This window comes from Eucyclogobius newberryi, unplaced genomic scaffold (assembly GCF_026437365.1).
Source record: "Eucyclogobius newberryi isolate DKJ021-1_F unplaced genomic scaffold, fEucNew1.0.hap1 SCAF_5, whole genome shotgun sequence".
NCBI classification, from domain to species: domain Eukaryota; kingdom Metazoa; phylum Chordata; class Actinopteri; order Gobiiformes; family Gobiidae; genus Eucyclogobius; species Eucyclogobius newberryi.
In genome coordinates this window covers 20,034,489-20,057,007 of record NW_027316167.1, presented here as the reverse complement: position 1 = coordinate 20,057,007, position 22,519 = coordinate 20,034,489, and the positions used below count along the sequence as shown (strand labels likewise).

Genomic DNA, 22,519 nt, shown 5'->3' with positions numbered 1-22,519 from the left:
TGAAAACAGCTGGGCCTGACCGGCATAGAGCATTACTGTTACATCAAAGCTATCATTATTTGTCTATTTAAGATGTTATGCCTTGTCCCGTGCCTTGTTGGCGGGAAAAGTATACTTTTTCTCTGACTATATTTGTTTCCACTATTGCGCTGAACCAGTAGAAGAAGAAGAATAACGAAAACGCACAACTACAGTAGGTGGCGGTAATGCGACATTTGGATACCAGCCGCGATCAAACACCAAAGAAGAAGAAGAAAGTAATTTCTGACGACAATTACATGCGCCCGTTGCGCCACGATTTATGAAAACAAACTGTGAAGGGTCAACATGCTTGTTCTTCAATGTCAATGGATTTTATGGAAGATGAAACAACAACGTTTTTATATCAATTTGCAGCTCTCCCCAGTGGCGTATTTGTAAGATACTATTTTCCGGGTACGTCTTGTATGTCCTTTTATATGTATATATTCCACGGACATGGCGTGCATTATTCATTTTTAGCTAATCTTCTTAACCTATGGAAGTTTTGAACATTGAATAACGTTGTTGCTTTTACCCGTGATTTGGTACATGAAGATATGCTAACATTAAATAACGTCGAAATTGTTGATTTATCGTATTTCACGTGAGACACTTATTACTGCACGGGCTGAAAACAATGGTATTTTATGTAATTTAAATAGTTGTTAATTGACATTTTTTTATGCCAATTCATAGACTTCTGAGGACGCTCCCTCTTCATCCGTTGACCACCTGGTGAATGGCCATGTCTACTCTTTGCAGAGCAGTGGAACTGTTAACGAGATCTGCTTGTTGCTACACCATCAGAAGTAGATTCATTTTGAACAGACGAGCACTGGGCCATGTTAGAGCATGTGGCCAAAGTGATCTGGTTCTTACAGTAGTTCAAAGAAGAGCATACAGTTTGGACAGACTGACCTCTCAGCCACCCAAAGGTCAAATTTCACAACAGCCTCGCGCTGAGAAGTTGTCTCCATCCTCAGCCCTAACACAGAGAAACCTGTCTGGAGCAGCTGTACAAGTGAGACAAAAATAAAACGGATCTTTATTAGTAATTTACAAAAGTCTGGATGTAATAAATTGATTAATATTTCTTGTGTGACTAGTCCCGTCCATTATGCCAGTATGACTTCCTAGACATTGGGGAGGTAGAAGAAAACATTCGCCGTGCTCAAAAATGCAAAAGAATTAGACATTTCATTGTCAACCCAGATCTCGCCAATCTTGTGACACAACACCTGGGACCTGACATAGAAGATTCCAAAATTGCTTTGTTTGAATGTAACCCAGGTATGTGTTATCAGAACTCAAAATGGGTATTTGTCATTTCCTCTGAGTACAGTAAGAGCATATAATTTCTTCTTGCCTGATAGGGCCTGGTGTGCTCACAAGAACACTGCTAAAGGCTGGAGCTCAAAGAGTGGTAGCGCTTGAAGGAAACAAGTCCTTTCTATACGATTTACAGGTAACCGATCAAACAAACAAACAAACTTTCCCTTAACTTAAAAAGTCTAAATTTAGTAATGTTGGTTATTCATGTTTTAGGATTTGGAAGGTCGTCTTGATGGTCAGCTGGAAGTGGTTCATTGTGACTATTTTAGACTTGATCCCATCGGCAATGGACACCTCAAACCTCCTGTTATGTTTACTGACAAACTTTTCACTGATCTTGGAATATCAGAGGCTAATTGGACTGATGGTAAATCTAATATAAAGAAGTTGATTATTCTAAGAATAAATCAATCTATATTTTGTTAAATTATCTTCCAGATGTCCCAGTGAAGGTGTTTGGCATCCTTCCCCAGCAAAACGAACGCGGCATGTTGTTGAAAATGGCTTACGCCTTGTTTGAACGACTGTCAGTTTACAGATATGGAAGGATTGAGCTCAACCTTTTCATAAGCGAGAAGGAATACCAAGTAAAAACATTTTTTTTCCCTTCTTTAAAAATAAAAATAAAATCCAAACATTGTATATTGTGTTATTATATTAATTATTTTTTTTAAGAAACTGATAGCCTGTCCAGGTAACATGATGAACTACAGAGCTTTTGGTGTCCTGTGGCAGATGGCCTGTGATATTCAACTACTTCATAAGGTAAATTACTTTTACCTATTTTAAAATAAAATGTATTATTGTTGTTAGCAGGATACAAAAGTAATGTGCCTTATACTTCCAGGAACCATGGGAATCTTTTGTGGTGTCTTCAAGAAAAAGTGCTCCAGCCTCCAAAGGCAAAGTAAATGAAGCAATTATCTTTTTTTTAGACTGATATATCATATTTTATATATCTATCATGACTATGGATACGTTTTGTTCTTTTCTTCTAGCTTACTAATGACCATCTGTGTCTTGTGCGATTGCGTCCTCGGGCAGACTTGTTCTCCTCAGGTCTGACTCCCTCTAATGCTTCCACTCTGCTCATGATGGTCAAACAGTGTCTGGCAAAAAGAAAGGTCAAACTTATCGACAGGCTAAAGTAAGCATTATTTATGTCCAGATCTGTGTTTCATTCTCTGTCTCATATTTATTTATCTTGTTTCCAGTCTCTGGTCTCCAGATAGTGGAAGCAAACTGTTATCAGAGTTAGGTTTACCTGAGGACATTCTGACGGGTCATGTATATCCAGAGGAGTATCTTCGACTGTTCCAGTTAATGGATAAGAGCCAAGAGTTCACACAAAGCTGGCTCTATGAAGAATTTCTGGAGAACACACAAAGAGGGGGATGGGGCTGACAATAAGTGTAGTTTATTTATATCTCACTGTCATTGTATTAAAACAACTGTCAAATACAAAGGATGAAAAAAAAGTAATATAATGTCAAAAGAAGTAACATGCAGCTGCATCACTTCTATTTCATGTATGAATTCTACTCAGATGTATCATATAGGGTCACACTGTTGAATACATTGCATAACCATAAGTATGTTCAAGTTGCCCGTAGTCAGTGTCTTAAAGGCACTGTAATCTTGTATTGCAAAGTGCGGGTATTTTACATGAAGCAACTTTTTTAAATAAAAATATTTTCAAAACTGTTCCAATTAAGTTTTCCCATTCTGTGTAATAAATCAAAGGCAATGCAGCGTTTGTATTGTACCTTCTAACAAAACCGACAGATGGCGACATTACATCGATGCACCAGCGCATGCGCAGTGACGGGTTCAACAGAGAGATCATAACATCCGTTTCCAGGTGTTTTGATGCACGAAGTGATGCCAGCAGTGACACTCATGACCTGTAAGCCATGCACATTTATAACACCCTGTTTTCTGCATGATTACATGATTACTGTTTTGTCCAAGTCAATTTTTGGTGATGTTTTGTTGTCAGACAAGATCTTCGCCAGATGTGGCTAGCTAACATTAGCATTAACGTTACATTACATGCATTAAAAATCGTGACCTTTTACGTGTCATTTTGCAGGCTTTGCGTGTTCACGTGTTACTTGTGCGCGGAGAAGTGTCTCCTTAAGGTCTGATTAAGTTGTTCACCAACTCGTTTTAAAATCTTTATCAAAGCTCAATACACTATGATGTTATAGCGTTATGTAAACAATTATATTGCAAGCATCATAGCCTTTTACTAAGTGCGGCAAATGTGTATATTACAATCTGACCAAGGCCATTTTGTCATCAACTCATAATGAGGCCATGACCTTTTTATGAGTTTCCTTCCTGATTTGAAGGACTCTGTGGGGACCTTTCTCCATTCAAATTATACAATGTTTTGATATGAGCTGTTTAATTGTTATTCATTCATTTTATGACAAGTGAGAGCCGTTGCCATTGCTTACAAGCCATGAATGCACCTTCTTAGTGGACCTTAGAGAGGTCTCTAACAAAACAAAGTTAAAGTAACAACAGTTAAAGCAACAGTTTTTACTCCGTATTAAATATATTTTTTACTTTTACATTACTGTCTTTGAGACCGAGTATCTGTACTTTTTACACCACTACATTTTGTAACTGCACTAGTAGAAAGCCCTTTATTTGGTCTGAGGAGTTATTTAAGCACACTCACTGAGACATTCTGTAAAGATTTTGAGTTCAAGCTTCAGCTTTGAGTAAACAAAAAAAACAAACGTTAAATTCATTACATTAGATTTGACCTTTGTTGACTAAATATCTGAATAATTCTTTACCAAAATCACTATATTTAACACATAAAACCGGTCTTAAAATCTGTGTGAAATACCTTTTACTCTATAAGTACAACAGCTACTTCAAAACTAAACATATTTTTGAATGTGATTTTTACTTTTAGTTGAATAATGTCCACCACTGCACAGTTCTAAAGGTTTATCCCCCACCAGTGCTTCTAGTTTCTGTCCAAGAATAATTTCTAATTGGTCTCATTTGAATTGGCCCCTTCAAGCTTTTTCTTTTATTTGTTAATTCCTTAATTGCACTGTGATCCAGTGCTCACACAACAGAAGAGTGTCAGGAATGATAATGATGAGAAACACAGTATGAATGACGGCAAAATACATACGATTGTTTACAGATTCTGATGTTCTTTAACTTTATATTTGCTCTATCGTTGAAACTGTGTGTTACTTTACCACAAACCAGTCATAAACCTAAGATCAAAGCTGGCTGTAAAATTATTTAGTACTGGGAGGAGCCTTATTTTTTTATTCAAAATGTTTTGGTTTAAGTCTGATAAAAGTGAATTGAATAATCATTAACAGACCATATCATTTTTTCGGGCAGTGTTTGAATGATGGTTTTCAAGTCCAGTACCAGAACTGTGCTTTTTTCTGTACCTTTTCCTATATTGATAATTATCTAGATAGCAGAAAATAATTATAATTTTCATCAATTCAATTGAGTACCATTTCTTTGAAGAAAACTGTATTTTTCATCATTCATCATTTGTGGGTCTGCTGCTATCAGTAAAAGAGTGTTCAAGTTACGGGTTAAACACTGTCTATTATAATTTAGTAATAAATACGTCTTAATTGATTTGTAGCTGTTTATGCTGAAAAATGCTGGGTTAAAAAGTAACTATTTGCTTTCAGGATTGGTTTTCCTGCAATTTATTTTGAAAGCCTAGTTAGTTGTCACAATGCATTGTGGGTAAAATTATCTTCAAAATAAAATATAGGAAAACCAATCCTGAGAGCAAAGCGGTTGGTATGCTCTATGTTGCCTAGTAACGTTCAAAAGTACGGCCTGTGATTCTGTCAAAACAAGACAATACTTTTTCAGTACCACTTTTCCCCAGGTTCCAATAGTCCCTTACTTTCTTTTGGTGCTGTACTGGTACCTAACACTAGATGGAGCTGAGCTGTTTATGCTTATGCTTAGGCCTAGGGGTTTGGCTCAGGAATGGTACCAAACCAGTTTTGTACTTCTCGTGTTTCTCTTTATTGGCTGTCATTCGTTCTGAGCCTGATGTTATCTGATGTTTCTGTTGACGCTTATTCATCTCCTTTCTCCCTGCAGACCAAACAGGAGGCGAAACCTCTTTGTGAGTTAAGACCAATGGATCATGGTGGTAAGTAGTGCGAGACAACAAAATGTAAACTTTATTTAGTTATGCTTCATTGACATGCATTTGATATGTTTTGTAATTTTTCTGAAGGTCAGTTTGGGATGGGGGACACAAATCTCTGTGACAATCTTGCAGCTTCCTCTGTAAACCTCAATGAGTTTCCACAAACACAGAGTAAACTTGCCTCGGAAATTGTGAATGTTGGGCAACAAGTATCAAAAGCCCCTTTTAACAACTACGAAAATGACGAGCAAAACAAACCGGACAAAGACGTCTGTACGGCACAACTGGAGGAAGACCAGGATGAGGTGATGAAGGAAGAAGAGGAGGACAACTCTGAGGAATCAAATTTAATCTGCTGCCAGTCACCAGAAACTCCCATGACTGATTCCTCATATTCAGAAACAGGTATGGGCCCTCGTGACATAACCACTGCTTAAAATAAACGCTAAATGTAAAGTAGGTCATAGACAGGGCCACCATGGTTAATTACTGATTTCATGAGCCAGTACAGTATTTTATTGATGTGTTTCATGATGTAGCCATCGTTAAAATGTATGTATACGTTTCATATGTATTACATGTTTTCCTCTGATCATGATTGATTTACAAAAATAATCACGCGATCAGCAGAATCACTTTTAGTAAAATGCATCAATGCATACAATCCAACTGTCCAAAGTGAGAATTAACAATGTGTGTTACTAGTCAAAAAATAAATCATTTGGTGCTGCCTGGTGGTGGAGGGGTTAAGGCACAGCACACTGTACTTTCCTGTCAACAAAGACTATGGGCCACAAGGTCTTAAAATAAATAAATAATAATAATAATTTGGCAACATTTGGTTAATGTGCAGTTCTGGTTGCATAAATCAATAATTTCCTTAATTAAATAAGTTCATAGTCATGGTTTTCTCACACATTCCAACTATGTACAGTTTATATTACGTTCGGTTCAGTAGGTGTTTACGTTCAAGTAATCTGTCGCAAGCATCATATATTATCGTCACAAACAAGTTTAAGTCCTTTTAGTTTCAGTGGTCACATGCTGCCAACTACAGGGCAAATAAGTGATAAGTGATGCTTGACCATGATCATGTGCCTGTGTCGGACAGGTCACTATGCTCTGTTTGCTGCTGTTGAATGGACTTTAATATCAACTCAAGTTTTGTGTTACTTTGTGCTTTTAGGAAGTCTACTGGAGACGCCCTTTGTCCTCAGTCCTGGGACCAGTCCAGAGCCTAACTCCCCTCTCGCTCTCATTGATGGTCCACATAAACACCACATAAACAGTGCGTTGGATTTAGGTTATAGCAATACCGAGTTATCCATAACAAAATCTGCTATATCCAGTTCAGAACAATATACCTCATCTTCAGAAAATGTCTTGGACTATAATTTGACTCCTAAAATTGGACCCAGTTCTGTAGCAGAAGAAAAAACACTGCAATATGTTTCATTTGATGAGACAGAACTCTTTAGTCACTGTAGCGGGTCTGGTGAGCCGTCCTTTGCTGAAATGGAAACTTCTAAACCAAGTTGCATTACTGAGACCAACATACACCAAGAACCATCGCAGCTCCTTGGGTTTCTGGATCAGCTGTCAAAAAGGGGTGACGATGCATGTCTTCCTCTGTACCTGCATCAGGTAACTGTCAACTTCAACAGGACTGGTTGGTTTTTATTCTGTGTGCTCACTCCATTTTGTGCTCTGTGCACACCTAGAAATAATCTGGACTTTGCACTTAAAGACTTGAGCATACTTTGTTTATGTGTGGATACGCTCCAATAAGATTTAAACATTTAAAAAGAGTTCTCTCTCTACTCTGTTCTTTCTTAAACTTGCATGACTGAACTTGCGTGTTTTAGGGTGTGAATATTTCTGTCATTTTGATTTAAAACAGACGCTCGGCACACCTGAGCATTACTGCCTTTGAGGCAAATAGCTGTGTGCATGAATGCTGCATGAATGCGGGTTAGGGATAATAATATTGACCTACCCAAAACAAGTGTTTTATATAATTGCATTTGTTTTTTATAATTGCATTAGTTTTATATAATTGCATTAGAAATGTAAAGAAGCTCAAGACTTCCCAACGTCATTAGAAATGCGAGAGACGCAGTGCCCTCTCTCCCTCTTGCTTCTCATTCCTCGCCTTTCTGTCACTATCGCCTTCTCACACACAGACACATCTCTGTTCTGAAATCAGCTGAGCTGCTTGAAAGGAAACTTTCAAGCAGCATTTTTTTATCCATCTGTAATGCTTCACAACTTTTTTCTTTTGAATGAGAGTATTATTTATAATGTTATATTATTTTATTATATTAATTTGTCTGACTTTATTGTGTTGTCTTGTCTAGATTGCCGAGGCCTTTGTCTCTCATGAAGACTGTATCCTTAAGGCTTCAGTTTTGATGGGTTCTTGTACTGAAACTGTTAAACGTGATTCCTGTTGTCAGCAGAGTATTCTTAGAAAATAGTAAAAGGAGCTAATGAACTATTTAGTAAACAATTGTTTGCATTTACTTTCATCACAGTAGCGATTACATATGTATGTAATGTAACTCAGGTTACATTTAAAATATATGAATTATTACTATTATACTATTTATAAATTCAATTTATTTCTTTTTTTTTAATCACAGAATGCCACTAAACATAAAAATCAGAAGCAACGTAAGATTGAAAAGGGATCAGAAGAATAAGACTGGGAGAAAGCCTTAGGGCTTTGCTCTGTCATGCGTCTTTTTGCATAGATTTGGCCCCCCCTTTTAAAAAGTATTAGGTTTGAAAAGATTTTGTGGAATATTGTTCAGACATGAACTGAACCCGAACGTGACAAGTTCAAATTTCTTTACTTTCTGTGCTGCAGATCAATAGAGCAGCACATGTATACAAGACATTACATAAGAGTGTATTTCTTAACCATTTCATGTTAAGTTCAAAGGGCAATCTGGTGCATACAACTTGAGAGACTCTATCACCAGAGACTACTGGATAATCTCAGTGCGCTACAGACACAATGGGGTAATAATAATACGATTTTGTTTATTTATTATTATTTATTACATGTGTTAGAATGTGTTCTATGATGAGATAATTGTACAATAATCTTACTAACAATTGTACTTGGTGTGCTCTTTCCTCTGTCCCAAGAGACTCAATGTAAGTCGACATCTTCAGCCCTGACATCTCAGCATCTGGACTCTCTCAAGCAGACCTGTCTGACACACAGCCGGTGAGTAAAAGGCTACACAAGCCAGAATGCAGTGAGACAGACAGTGGAGAAATCCTGCAGGTTGATGTTCCGTCATGTTTGGATTTGTGTTCATTAAAAGCTGAAAAACAACTGAAAGTTTTTGCAATAAATAACTATAAACTGCCTTTTTATTTTTGCTCACACACACAGAGGGATAATCATGCACATTGGATGTACTGTATGTTTTTTGTACGGTTAACTGAATGATGGTTCACACATATGGCCTTTTGCTGCTGCAGCAACAACCCAATTTAGACATTTGAGCACACGACAGCACTAGAGTTTCCCTTTGCAGCCTTGTAACAGCTAGTGATATTTGTCCAGTCTAATATTAGACAGGGAGACTAGGGAAGTGTACCGCTTTTTACGTGTCTGTATATACCCACTATCTCTTACATTTATTGTCTATTCACAGACCAAAGGCGAGTCATGCTGTGGTAAGTAATTTGCAATGGCTTGTGTGAATTGTGTGACTATTACAAGTAAATTAAAGGAAACTGATAACATCTTTGTAAAACTGCATAAGATGTGTGTGCTTTGGTTTTGTTTAACTTTGTACAATCTTTGTGTAGTAATAGTTGTCAATCATGTTTAGTTTGCTTCTCTGGATCATTTGGTAGTGCCTTCATGCAGCTCAGGTAAAGAGACTGTAATTTTATGTGCAAATACAAATAATACAAAATCTAAAACCTTTGATACCTGCTCTGAATGATTTCCTTTTTTAGACTGTCAAGATAAAGGAACAATGGAGCGATTGAAGAGAGATGAAAAGTCCTCCGGGAGCTCTTTATTGTCACACAGTATTGATCTCGGGGATAAAATAGATTCCTCTGAGGTTGCAGAGAGTGATCAGGAAGACAGTATATCAGAAAGGAAGGACAGTTTCCACCAAGCTCAGTCGAATGAGGAGGAGCATAAAGCAGAGGAGCCAGAGGGCGGGCCGGAAGGCACCATGTCAGCCCAGAATGGGATTTCCCCCTCAGACCTCGATGACATGGACCAGTCCAAAACTGCAGAGCAGCAAGAAGGAGGTCTGAATCCAGCCCAACAAGAGGAGGCACATTCAGTGGAGCAGCGAGATGTAGAGGAGGCAACAGAGGCTCTGGAGATGGACGATGAGGAAGAGGGAGAGGAGGAAGGCCGGAATGGAAAAGCTTTTACTTTTTGTCCCGAGACACTTCCTGTGGAGACGATTGTTAGTGCAGCAGCAGTGGAAATCCGACTACAGGAATCTAGAAGTGAGACAGAAGAAACCCAGCAGAGCCCAGAAGACTCACAGGTGCTCCGATGTCTTTCTATTAAGCTGCACTTTGTTGAGCTAAAATATAACTGTGGACTAGTCTTTGGGTTGTAGTTGTTCCCTTTATCATATCCTATTACATCTTCCCTGTCCTGTCCAGTACTGATAACTCAGCTAAAGTTTTCATGTTGCTGTTAACTGACTGCAATGCTTAGTCGTTGTTTCCAAATTCATCAAACCTTCCTTTACTTTTTTTGTATGATTATTATTTTTAATTTGACAAATGATGAATCGGAAAACAATTAAACAGCAACAGCTTTTATTATTCATTGAACCTTGACCCTGGTTCTTATTTACAAAAACTTCAAAATAATACTGATATGTTGGTCACAGGACGCTGGTGCAGCCTGTCTGTCCACGGAGATGCTTGTCCCTGAGGATGACCTGAATCAACTCTGCCTGGATGTTGGAAAAGAAGAAGAGGAAGAGGACTATGAAGTTGACCAGGCGGATCTCTTCCGAGCAGCTGCTACATTGGATGAGCTGGCTAAACTGATCACTGTAGAACAGGTGAGCCTTTTCACTACATTGTTACGTGATTCTGTTTTAAGTTTGACAACATCTAAAATAAAACCGCTCAGGCATGGAAAGAAGATTAATGTTTCATGTAACAGCAAGCGTTTAACGTTGAGGAAGCAAAGTATTTTTCCTGTCTTCTCTCCGGTAACAACTCTTGAACAACTGAGAATGTCCTGGTCTCTGTCTGTGTTTAGCGATACCTCTATTAATCATATGGATTAAACACTGCAAACACACACCGCTCATCCTGTGTAGTGTGAACTTTACCTGTCTTAATCTTCACATCATTTTAATACATCTTTTTTGTTTAGTTGACTCCCGCTCCTGGTCTGGTGTCTATTTTGAAGAGGAGAGCGGCATGTAAAGCCAGTCCCACATCTGCAGGTCCACAGCCCCAGTGCAATAAACTGCCAGGCAAACGACGAGTTCGCTTCAAAGTTCCCGATGACGGCTTTGACAATGGTTTGTATGGCTTATTTAGCATAAACATGACAAAAAAAGCAGGAAGTAATGTTGAAATGTGTTTCTCCTGGCGTAGACATGGGTGGTGGCGACTCCTGCCTCCTCCTCTTCCTCTTGTGCCTGGTCACTGTAGTGATCAGTGTTGGAGGCACAGCTCTTTACTGTGCACTGGGAGACACAAACTCCTCCGTCTGTCAGGACTTCTCCAGAAACGCAGAGTTTTATTTTGGTCGGATTCAACGAGGAATATCTCAAATCCAACACTGGTTTACCCCAACCTTATAGTCAGATATTCCTGCTGCATATCGGTCATTCAATTGTTTTTGTGGCATAAAATGCAAACTAACTGTGTTGCATTTATGAAGATCTGGGCCATCTTTGCGTTGAAACTAAACCTGAAAAAGTGTTTTTCAAGTCCAGATTAAAAAAGCAAAGTCTGCAGCTCGTTATGTCAACGACCTTGAGACACCCTTATTAAATATGGTGTGAATGTAAATATTACAGTAATGTATGGTTAAAAGGGCATGTAGATGCACAAACCGCACAAATAGGACGAAGATGACGTTTTAAATGAATGATCTTTATTACTTGGAATGAACTTCACATGTTCTAACGATGTCTTTACAATATTTATTTGGATGTTTTACACATTTTGTAAACCTTTTTCTCTAAGGGCATTTGTGTATACTGTATAGCCAGTTCAATGTGTAGTAAAATAACAAAACTGGATTGCTTGCCCAACAAATGTCATACTCTTTGTGTAGCATTTAGCAGTTGTATAGGAACCAAACTTTTATGTACGTATTTAAAATAGTGTTTGCACGGCACTGGTACTTTTTGCAATACTTCTATAACTCTAGGTTTGACATATCAGTCTTATTTGTTCATCTGCAATGTTATTTTTGGTTTGTGGATTCCCAGACCAGGGTTTTTCACCTTTTTAAGAACAAAGTAGCTCTAACGTACCCAAGATTCTATTCATATATAATTTATATTATATTATAATATTTGTGCGGTCCACAAAGTGCCGCTCGCCCTGACTCTGTGGTTAAGAATCACTGCCCAAGACACATTACAAACCATACTATGCATTCTCAGTATTACCTTTTTAAAGGTGGTAAGTTTTAATTAAAAAAACACTCTTCAGAAATGAGGTTTTTGCAGGGACAACATATTCATTGTTTTATTTGCACCTCGTCTGGCTGGTTCAGACATTTTTGACTTTCTTTTACTTTATTTATTATACAGATGTCTATTTGTCACTTTCAAGTTAATTTTTCTTTTCAGAGTTTGATAAAAAAGGAATGATTTATTGTAGATAACAAGACTAACAGATTGTGTAAAATGTAAATCAAATGATATTCTCAGTGAATGTTTAAAAACTGTCTTGTGTAAAATATCACTGAATGATAATGTTGATACTTTTATTACTGATGACAAACTTTGATTGTTTCTGTAAACTGCCCTTTTCCTTTGTTGAATAAAATACTTGACAGTGAACTGTAACGAATGCACTTTCAGACTGTATCATGTCGAATCAACGTTAAAATATGTCTCAAAATTTAAAATAATATTCTTGTTACGTGATGACGCCAGTGTGACGTCATGACGCAATCGGCACCCCGAGGCGGATGTAAACAGTTCCTTTGCAGCGTGAGGAGGGAAAACGAGCATGGCTCTCAAAGTGGAGCGGTTCTTGAGTCCAGGAAAAGGCCACGGACTGCGGGCCACAGCCGGGATCAGCCGCGGGGCGCTGGTGGTGTCCGCGGAACCTTTGGCCGCATGTGTGTCCCTCAAACACACACAACATGCATGTCATCACTGCTTCTCACGGTAAGAGTCATGATGGAGGCCAGACTTATAACACGCATTGTATCTTCATTTTGTACAATTGGAATTTAGTTGAACTTATTTGAATGTACATGGTATTCCTTCCTGAGATTGTTTACTATTTCATGATACAGTCTTGGAGAACTTGACATTTATGATGATTGTTCAAATGACAGGAAACGTACTCTGTCCTAAATTGTAGTTATTTAGAGTCCTTAACTGTCAAAGACTACTTTTCTGTAGTGTTTTGTTTTGGGGATTGCATGTGATGATTTCAAGTTCCATCGTCTTGTGCCAACGTTATAGGGCCACCAGAGGGCGCAATTGCAGCAAACCTAAACTTGTAATGTTGAGATCATAACCTCAGATACAGACACCTTCAGAATCACAATCAGAAAAGGTTTTTTGCCATTGTAAAATGAACAGAATTCATAGGAAAAACATAGGAACTTCCTTTGGTGATTCAGTGCAACATAAAACAATGATAAAACAACCTATATAAGTCAAAAAGTACTAAAACATCGAAATAGGCTATAAGATAAAAAATAACAATTGGCTTACTATGTACACAAAATTTACAATTCCATTTACATGTGTAGTGTTGAAAGTGCACAGTGCAGTGAGTGATTAAATGATGGTTATATTGACAGTGTTAAAAGAAGTGTTCATGAGTCCAACGGCTGAGAGAAAGAAACTGTTCTTGTTCTTCTCTCTTTAGGCTAAATATACACTTGCTTTTTCAATGTAATAGGTGAACAATTTTGGCCTACTGCTTTGTCATAGTTATTCAAATTTGGGCCTTAAACAGGACTATTTCTGCTGTAAAGTAGGGCTTAATGCACACTTGCCATTGTAGGTTTAACAATAAAATGACTCGAGGGAGAGCAAAAATCTGAATAAAATGTGCTCTAAATAAAGTAAACACCAGAACAGAAGATGTGTTCGCGTACCACCAAAAGAAGCTTAAGTACCACCAGTAGTACATTTACCACAGTTTGAGAAAAAGGCTATTCATCCATTCACAAAGCTATATTTTTTGTAATATTCTATCAGACATTATATTTCAGGACAGCTTTGTTAAGTCTTTGGTCTGTTTGACATGTTGCCTGCCTGGTCCCAGTACCTGCAGAAAGTATCCCCACATTGTCTACTGAGAAATCAATAATAGATATGAGCCTGAGCTTGAGGCGAATACAAGTGTGTTGGGCGTAGATAATGATTTGAGCTATTGAACAAGTGTCACGGTCACGTGTCGCTTGTGGCCCACCACTTCTTACCCAAACTGAAGTGAGGTTTGTATTGATTAGAGTCGTTATAAACCTATTTGGTAAAATTGTATCACAAAATAACTCAAAGGAATATGCATAGTTACAGCTTGGGGCAGTTTGTGGTCTCTCAGCTGTGACACTTGTGCCATTGCTTTCACTTGAACCCAATTTCTCTACAAGTATATTTTTTTCTTCTAGTGAGGTGAGGATCAAAGGCATTTGTAATTACAGACCTTGAAGCATTTGAAGTAATGAGTACACACAGTGACAGTGTTTTAAGTTGTCAACTGTTCACAAATTAAAGATGGTGCATGTCCCAAGCTCTGACTAGTAGTGAGTTTAAACATTAGTATTTTTTTTATATGTTTTGTATGTACATATGATATGCGTAACCTACTGTTTTGAAAGTGTATCATGCGGGGAGGATGTAAGATGTGATGTGATATAGTGTTTGGAGGGAATGGGTGATAATAACAATAGACATATTATGTCAATCCAAAGGAAATGTGTTAATTAATTTGTTTTAAAGAGATGTTTTGGGGTTTACCTATCAGACAAATGTGTTTGTTTTTCATTCACTCTCACGCTTTTTTTTTTCAAACTATATACTACTACTTATAACCAAAAGAACAAATTGTGTGCTCTTCACCTACAACATAGCAGGTGTGAGGCTTATCATTTAAATACTTTACAGATAAATGCAGTTCAAGCCTATTCTTAGTGTATTAAGTGTATTAGAATGGCTCAAGTCATCAGGATAAACACTGCCATTCACAGCCTAATATGTTTCTGTGACAAAAAAAAGTATTTTTATTTGACACCAATCTTTCATTTCTTCTCTCTTTGGATTTCACAATGAAAACTTGAAGCATTACTGACAATAACAGGAAAATGCACTGCATCAGGCGGTTTCTCTAACCACTGATTTAATTGGGTGACATCATTTACAAAGAGTGTTTATCATGACTGAGGTTTGCCCCAGTTTTAAATTGATGCATTTGACAAAAAGCCCTTGAATGATTTCCCTGTTGGAGCCTCAATATTGTTGATTTTAGTTTGTGTTCACACATACGCATCGACTCTGTTAGTAATGTACTTTACACTAAACTGAATTTATACAAAGGCCCAAGATGTTTTTGTGCACCAATGTATGGGGGGAATATAACATCTAATAATGTATTATAAATGTACACATAAAACATGCATTATCTAATCTTATGAATAGTGTCATATCATATAATGATTTGTGCACTTTTGTCATTACACATTACACTCATTAATTACAGCATAAGTGAAAGGCTCAAAACTCTCTTTCTGTTCCTTTATGTGCCTCATTCATTGCTCTCATTGATCTGCTGTAAATCTCTCAACCTGTGCTTGATTTTTCACTCTTCTTTTTCTATTTCACTTCTTTCCCCATTTGTCTGATATGTTTTTGTTGACTTTTTATTCCAACATATCGTGTTCAATGATTTTTCAAACCACTGGACTGCAAATCAAGTAAATTCCCAAAAAATGTCAACATGTATACAAAGATACTTTAACATGAGAAGTCAGTTTTGGGCCTGTTCATGATGAGTAGAAGAACAAGTGACATTGTAACATAGTTTGGACCATGACTGGCCTGACTACATGGATTGTTTCTGTTGTTTGCCAGAAGTCGCAGGACAATACTTTACTTTCAGTATTTATTTTAATCTCTGTGACGACACTTTGGACACCCTGATCTTTAAGTATCTCCATCTTTAGTTTACATCTTACAAAAACTATATTAAAACTACATATAAATACAGAATAAATTGTGTCTAGCTTTCCTGATGGTAAAGCCACCATTGGACTTGTCCCATGTGACAGTCTTCAGGTGCGGATGAGTCATGGATAAACAACCATTAAGATCTCAGCAGGACTTCACTCACAGCTCTGAACAACCTCGCAGCTGGTGCCACCCTCCCGCTCTCTCTGTCTCTCTCCTCTTCCTCCACATCTCTCCTTTTCTCTCCCTCCACATCTCTCCTCTGTCTCTCACCTCACACACTGTGCTGGTGCGTCACTGCAGTTGTGCTGGAAGCGCCTGCAGCATTTTCAGAGCCTTTGTTCTCCCATTAATGCTGTTGCGTTTAGATACCACTAGAGGGAAGTAGTATTCTTGGGTGTCCCAAATGGTCAGGCTAAATCACTTATCACAGTATTATCCTGATGCTGATTTATAACAGTACAACACTTACCAAAAATACAATGTATGTTTCTTTATGTAATAATATAATTTAGTTTCAAGAAGTGTGAATACGTTCAAATGTTAAACTTGAGAACAAAAACTTAGAAATCCATTTGGAGCAATCTTCTGTGTGCTGAACCTCATCGTAATGAGACCTACAATAACACATTTTGAAGCACAATATATCGACAAGAATATCTACTCATATTTGATCCTTTATGCAGCAGATTGATTAACATTCATGTTGACCTGATGTTCTCTGAGGTTGGAGATTCACTGGGACTGCCCAGAAAAGAGCCACACTAATTATTAACTTCCACACATGCATAAAGTAACTGCTAGTGTACAGGAATTAATTACCACGCTCCACACACAGACAGACATGCTGAGGTAAGCCTAATGAGATGTCTGGATGCAGAAAAGCACCGTCGACTACATGAGTCTGCAGATCTTGAATGTCAATGAGAAAAGTTACATTGTGCACCTTTTTAACAATCATCACATTATTTTATCAACACAAAAGGAAGGAGGGAGAGAGTCAAAACCCATAGAAAATACTGAATGAAAACAAATCCACTTTAGTGTTATTATTTAATGGCCAGTACAGAGAACCGAAACCATGAACATTTTTGCTGTTTCCTGTGGCCTTTTTCTTTCTTTCTTCTTTGCTATATTCTTGTAGCCGTGACTATATTTAGAAATGTTTAACGTATCACTAATCGTATGTTCTTGGCCTTGGTAAGTCTAACCCAAAGGCTAGCATTGGCTCATTTGTCTAGTTTAGTTTAAAGCACATCCAGATTGAAAGAAAAATGCATTCAGTTGCATTCTGATACGTTTATCGTCTTTAACAATCCCTGTGAACCATCAACTACTTTATTTGTCAATGTATCTGTTTAAACTGAAGGTCTCGTGTTCAGGATTTATTTCAAGCCAATGGTAACTCTTTAGATAGCAAGCTAAAAGTATCTTGTAAATATTTGAAAAGGGGGCTGTTGGTTGCATGTGGTCACATAAGATGGATAGACTTCCTGTGGTGGTTTTCTGTGGTGGACCTGTTAGTGTGTGAATTATGTTGTGTTTTTACAGCTCCCCTACCTGCCGTTATTGCTTTGTGACCCACATTGCAGGACTACGTTTCATTAACAGTGGGTGGTTTCGCTCTTTCGGCTGCAACTTGACATGAATATCACGTTTGGAAGTTGAAATCAATAAACATTGTGTATCTTGTTCTAAAAATGTGGACTATATAAACTAAACTAACTCCAGTGAAGATTAAAGAAGTTCTAGTCGTTGCTGTTAATGCTGTGGGCATCAAGGAAAGACCAAAAGCCTGTTTGGAGCGATCCTAATCAAGACATTTGTGCTGAACTTGGTCGTAATTGGGCTTGTCACATTAACACATTTTGAAGCACAATAAATTGCTACAGTAAATACCACAACACAATTTTAAACTACTTTATGCCTAACCCAATAACCAAGTAATGTTGAAAAGCATGAACTGAATAAAATAAATGGCAGAATGAAATAGTAATTTGCTACAGATGTAACAGCTCAAATCTTATTATGATACAAAAAATAATCAATACAAGAGATAATCATCTCCCTAGAATATATTGTGCCATCTCTTATTAATTTATCAATAAAGTAATAGTAAACTGAGGGTAGAAGTACCTTCCTCTTTTTCTGCACGAAACATTTGTTATAATGTGAATTAAAGAAATGCATAACATAATGTGACTGAACTGATTATTAGTCATAATCAACAACATGTAAATGCAAGAATAATCTTTAGAGTTGCTCTCAATATCTGTTGTAACTATGAGAGTTTTCAGTTGGTTAACCTATCTAAACATGCTGAAAGTATTACGTGCTCAAGGCGAGTCAGTTGCTATCTTGCTTTAGTGTCTCTAGTTGTAATTGGCCTGTGTGAAGCCACCAGTCACTAAGCTCAGGCTCGTTATCAGACTGACAGCAGAACCGAGGAGGACAGCAGTGTCACTACAAGCAACAGCACTCTGAGGCAGGAATGCACCTGGCAACACAAACAGCAGGAGAGGACACACTCGGTGAACTCAGTCTATCGAGCGTCTATAGAGCTCTGCGACATCAGCGCACTGTGGCACCAAGATGAGCATCTGATATACTCTCTTCAGATGACAATCTGATCAGCAAGGAAATCGACGACAGTTGAGGAGGCATGTACAAGATCACATGTACAAAAAACATCGATCCTTTGTCTTGCAATGTAATTAAATAATATCCAGTGACACCAGACCTAGGGCAAGATTGAATCAAAACTGCAATTTAAATAGATGCAATTAGAAAATCAATTTTTTTTTTTTTTACCAGTGCCAACAAAATATCTGTCTACTTTTGCATAAAAACTGTTCTGTACGATCTGCACAAACATGCGCTGAAATACATGCAAGTATTTTAATAGTTTGTCCGTTCTATTTCATGGACCTACCGTAAATCTAATCGCAAATTGCGGAATTCTTGTCAGAAAAATACATACATTTTATAAAATGCATGGGATTCTTGTGTTAGTTTAGCAGTTCATATTTCAGTCTTCTCTCAAATGATAATGCTCCTGGACAGGTTTTAAACATTAAACATACTCCTATTAAAACAAAAATAGAAACTCAATCACAATGCTTGTCTCTTTTTGATGTACACCTTAACCACTCAAACAATGTTGATGCCTTCCAAGGGAATATCCCTGGTCTTTTTTGAGTTGTTCTAAAAGCTAGTATTTTGTCGCTGATATGTTTCCTCACCTTTCTCACTAAATCTCTGCTGACATGTTCTGCTCTATTGAAGTAATCCTTTTCTCCTCTTTCAGACACAAGACCTTATTGAGGTGCTCCCAGTGCAAAATGACCCGCTACTGCAATATGACCTGCCAGGTATAACGCGGCTCGTGTCTTCTTGTGTGTCCCTATGTGTGTATTTTTGTGAGTTTCAATTTGTTGGAATGTTCTTATTCTCCAGAAAAAAGCCTGGCCTGTCCATAAGAGCGAGTGCAAATGTCTGAAGCGTATTTTACCCAGAATACCCACTGACTCGGTGCGTCTGGCAGCAAGAATCATCTTTGCCTCGGTAAGATTTCCGGTTGTGCTATTTTTCAAGAAAAAATGTTCCATTACAGTGAAATTGTCCAGTTCAAAGGTCTAGAATTGGCAATAAACTGCTCTCATGCATTTGAAAAACAATTAATAACAATTAAAGCATTGAATCTTTTGTCCATGAGATCAATGAGGCACTGCAGATTGAACTGTGAAACAATGTATCTCAATAGTGGATGGATAACTGTGGAATGTACTTTTGGCTGCCGCAAAAAAGCATTAACAAGGAGATGGATGACAGGGACGAAGCCAACGGTCCAGGACTGGACTGAAATCACATCAGACATCTAACTTTTGCATCTAACTTTTAAAATTGGGACAACTCCTAAAAGGGGACATGTGCCGGACTGACTTTCTGTGTTTGTTTTTTCTCTCTTTATGTCTTGTTCTTTTTATTTTTGTTTTGCTTTGTATTATATAAAATCATTAAAAAGAACATTTAAATGTTGTCCACAGTGTGTCTCTACTAAGGGCAATAGTGAGGAGCTTTACACCTTAGAAGAACATGAATCGCGTGAGTTCTAATGAAGTTATTGCACTACATTGTTTCTCTATGTGAATATTACATTCACGTTTATGTTTACATATAAACAAATGGTGCTTTTCTGACAGATCTGAGCTCCATATCTGAACAGAAGAAAGAAGGTCTGTCCCAGCTGGCCTCCATGTTACAGTTGTATCTCCAACAGGAAGTCCCTGCTCTGGATCAAGTCGCATCATCTCTGCCTCCCTTTTGTCAGGACCCCCTGTGCCTCATGGGAAAGGTAAGATCATCAACTAAAAGATTTTATTATATGTTTAGTGTCTATTTGTAAAGTCTGATAATTTTTCTCATCTGATGTTCGAATGTTCCCAGCATTTGTGATTAGTTCCCGTTGTGAGTCTATTCCCAGAATAACTCAAGGTCTCATCCTCATAAAGCACACCAGCTGCTCTTGTTACTTTGAAACCACAAAATCATTACACAGTCCAGGTTGTGTTCCCGTACAGATAACCCGGCTTCTTTTTATAGTTACTGTAATCTTCAATTTGTTCACAAACTTGGTTGTATGCGGTTACATGAGAATAAGTGGGCTTTTATGACTATTTGTTAGAATAAGACTAACTAAACCAGACTTCTTGGTGAACACGTCTCTCATCGTCAAGAAATAATGTTTTATGTGTTTATGTGTTCTTAAACTCTTGTAGGGGTGAAAGGTTATTCATGGTCAACTCAATATTGCAATTTGAGCTGTTGTGATTAGTAATGGCAAATCACCAATTCATCTTGCCCTATTTTGCAGTCGGTTGTTGTTGTCGTTGTCGTTTAAAGCATTTAAAGTTTACGCATTTCTGCATAGATTGAAGTCGCTTGTTTCCTCCACCAGAAGCTAATTGGGCTTCTATTTTGTTTGCTTTACACATCACTTTTAGCACTTTTTCCACGGGTGAGGTTGTTTGGTCAGCAGTCGTGTGTGATTGCCATGTTCACATCTGCAGTAACTGAGCACGCACCAGAGGGAAAATGTACCAGGGCCTGATTTAACCGGTCCGCGTAAATTGCATAGATTTGGAAACGCGCTCCGATAGGACTTGTAAGCTGTTTGTGTGTTTGTGTGAGCGATGCACGCACTGAGAAAAGGACGAAGCGCTGAGAAAACTATAAAGCTGCTGATTAATGGAGTTTGAGATACCAGAGGGAATTCTCCACCATTTTGAAAGGGATGAACAGCCGACAACACTGAGTAGATTAAAGAGAGGGGGGCGGCGAGATGAAGGAGGGGAAGACCGATTTAAGAGGTCAGGAATGGAATCTTGTCCAGTTTATATCCCATTATACACCATTTATTTTAGTTCAAAGCACATTTCGAATGATAACTATCCTAAAATGCTACTAAAGTAAATTTCAATTTCCACACTATCAATGTCTCATCTATTTGATCGATCAGATACATTCTCTGCTCTGAAAACTACACATTCCACCCGTTCTCATGCTGCTTACAGTCATGTCCAAAAGAGTAGGGGGAAAAGTAACAAGTTTTTCATGCTTTAGTTGGTTGTTTTTTGGTGTGTTTTTTTTTAGCTATGATTATTGTTGTTGTGGTTGTTTGTGTTATGGTGGAGGTGGTTGTTGTGTTTCAGTGTTTTTTGGTTATTGTTGTGGTTGGTGTTGTGGTTTGTGTTGCTGCGGCTAATGTTATTTATTAATTTCATATAATTTACATATTTAAGGTTAATGCTAGGTTGCATTCACATTCTTCTTCTTTTTGTAATCATGTTAACGTTTCGGAAAAGCAGGCGAGTGTGGCGTCTTGTCCTCCAAAAGATAATGAAATGTCCTCTTGGCTAGCGACACATCTGTCCCAATATCCAACACGGTGTTAGATTTCCTTCTGCCAATAGGAGGCACTGTGATTACATGTACTTCACACCTTCAGAAGAGAGGAGGCCTTGATCAGCTGCATCCTTCCTCCACTCTGTCTCTCCTGTATGTTTTTACGTACATATTGTTTGCTGTGTCCTCTCTCATGTACTGTGAGCCCGCCTCAACTGTCCTGGCCTTTCTATTCCTGTCCCTCAGTCCACATTACATCCATGTGCTCATTATTCTTCCCATAACATAACTCTCTCTCTCTCTTTTTCTATCCACTCCAGTCTGCCTCTCCCCTGCATACCTTCTTGCTCTTCCTGTCTATAATAGCTCCAGTGCATAACAAATACCAAATGTGAACTTTATTAAGGTGTGCTTAACAAAATGGTTCATTATAATGTGTGTTTGGTCTTTTTTCCCTTTTACTTTGGAGTTATAAAAAACCCATTCTTTATGCTAATAGCTTCTGCCTTGTTCCATACGTACACACATGAAGTAGTGGCACACAGCATCATTACTGTTCTTAATATCCCCAGGAGGGCCAGTGGAGGGAGAGAGGGCTTATAGCAGTAAGTGGAGGAGGAGTGCATGTATGTGCTGGTCACACTGCAGTGGTGCAATAAGCAGTGACGGATGAGAGCTGGTTTCAGTGCATTTTATTGCCTCCCTC

At 38.0% G+C, this 22,519-nt stretch overlaps 3 protein-coding genes across 3 annotated transcripts in view; all 3 read left to right on the top strand.

Moving 5' to 3' along the window:
- Positions 1–271: 271 nt before the first annotated feature.
- tfb2m (transcription factor B2, mitochondrial) lies at positions 272–2,945 on the top strand. The gene is made up of 10 exons (XM_072465288.1): positions 272–435; positions 718–1,042; positions 1,128–1,311; positions 1,395–1,486; positions 1,567–1,720; positions 1,792–1,940; positions 2,029–2,118; positions 2,201–2,260; positions 2,352–2,500; positions 2,568–2,945. The coding sequence occupies exons 2-10, from the start codon at positions 761–763 to the stop codon at positions 2,755–2,757; spliced, it is 1,350 nt and encodes a 449-aa protein (XP_072321389.1). The 5' UTR covers positions 272–435; positions 718–760; the 3' UTR covers positions 2,758–2,945.
- Positions 2,946–3,187: 242 nt separating this feature from the next.
- Positions 3,188–11,787, top strand: cnsta (consortin, connexin sorting protein a). Its single transcript, XM_072464980.1, has 13 exons — positions 3,188–3,259; positions 5,470–5,521; positions 5,609–5,926; positions 6,708–7,165; positions 7,879–7,909; positions 8,459–8,545; positions 8,675–8,756; positions 9,193–9,214; positions 9,373–9,415; positions 9,503–10,056; positions 10,411–10,587; positions 10,908–11,058; positions 11,135–11,787. The coding sequence occupies exons 2-13, from the start codon at positions 5,509–5,511 to the stop codon at positions 11,341–11,343; spliced, it is 2,145 nt and encodes a 714-aa protein (XP_072321081.1). The 5' UTR covers positions 3,188–3,259; positions 5,470–5,508; the 3' UTR covers positions 11,344–11,787.
- Positions 11,788–12,688: 901 nt separating this feature from the next.
- The window catches only part of smyd3 (SET and MYND domain containing 3), a 41,394-nt gene continuing 31,563 nt past the window's right edge, over positions 12,689–22,519 (top strand). The window contains exons 1-5 of the mRNA XM_072464757.1: positions 12,689–12,891; positions 19,217–19,280; positions 19,366–19,473; positions 19,956–20,013; positions 20,112–20,263. Of these exons, the coding sequence (XP_072320858.1) occupies positions 12,731–12,891; positions 19,217–19,280; positions 19,366–19,473; positions 19,956–20,013; positions 20,112–20,263 (543 nt within the window). The 5' untranslated portion in view covers positions 12,689–12,730. The remainder of the gene's footprint in view (positions 12,892–19,216; positions 19,281–19,365; positions 19,474–19,955; positions 20,014–20,111; positions 20,264–22,519) is intronic.

Coding starts and splice junctions, on each gene's coding strand:
- tfb2m (XM_072465288.1), top strand. CDS start 761: ATGGCCATGTCTACTCTTTGCAGAGCAGTGGAACTGTTAACGAGATCT. Junction 1,312..1,394: donor TTTGTTTGAATGTAACCCAG/GTATGTGTTATC, acceptor CTTGCCTGATAG/GGCCTGGTGTGCTCACAAGA. Junction 1,941..2,028: donor TAAGCGAGAAGGAATACCAA/GTAAAAACATTT, acceptor ATTTTTTTTAAG/AAACTGATAGCCTGTCCAGG.
- cnsta (XM_072464980.1), top strand. Junction 7,166..7,878: donor TTCCTCTGTACCTGCATCAG/GTAACTGTCAAC, acceptor TGTCTTGTCTAG/ATTGCCGAGGCCTTTGTCTC. Junction 8,757..9,192: donor ACCTGTCTGACACACAGCCG/GTGAGTAAAAGG, acceptor GTCTATTCACAG/ACCAAAGGCGAGTCATGCTG.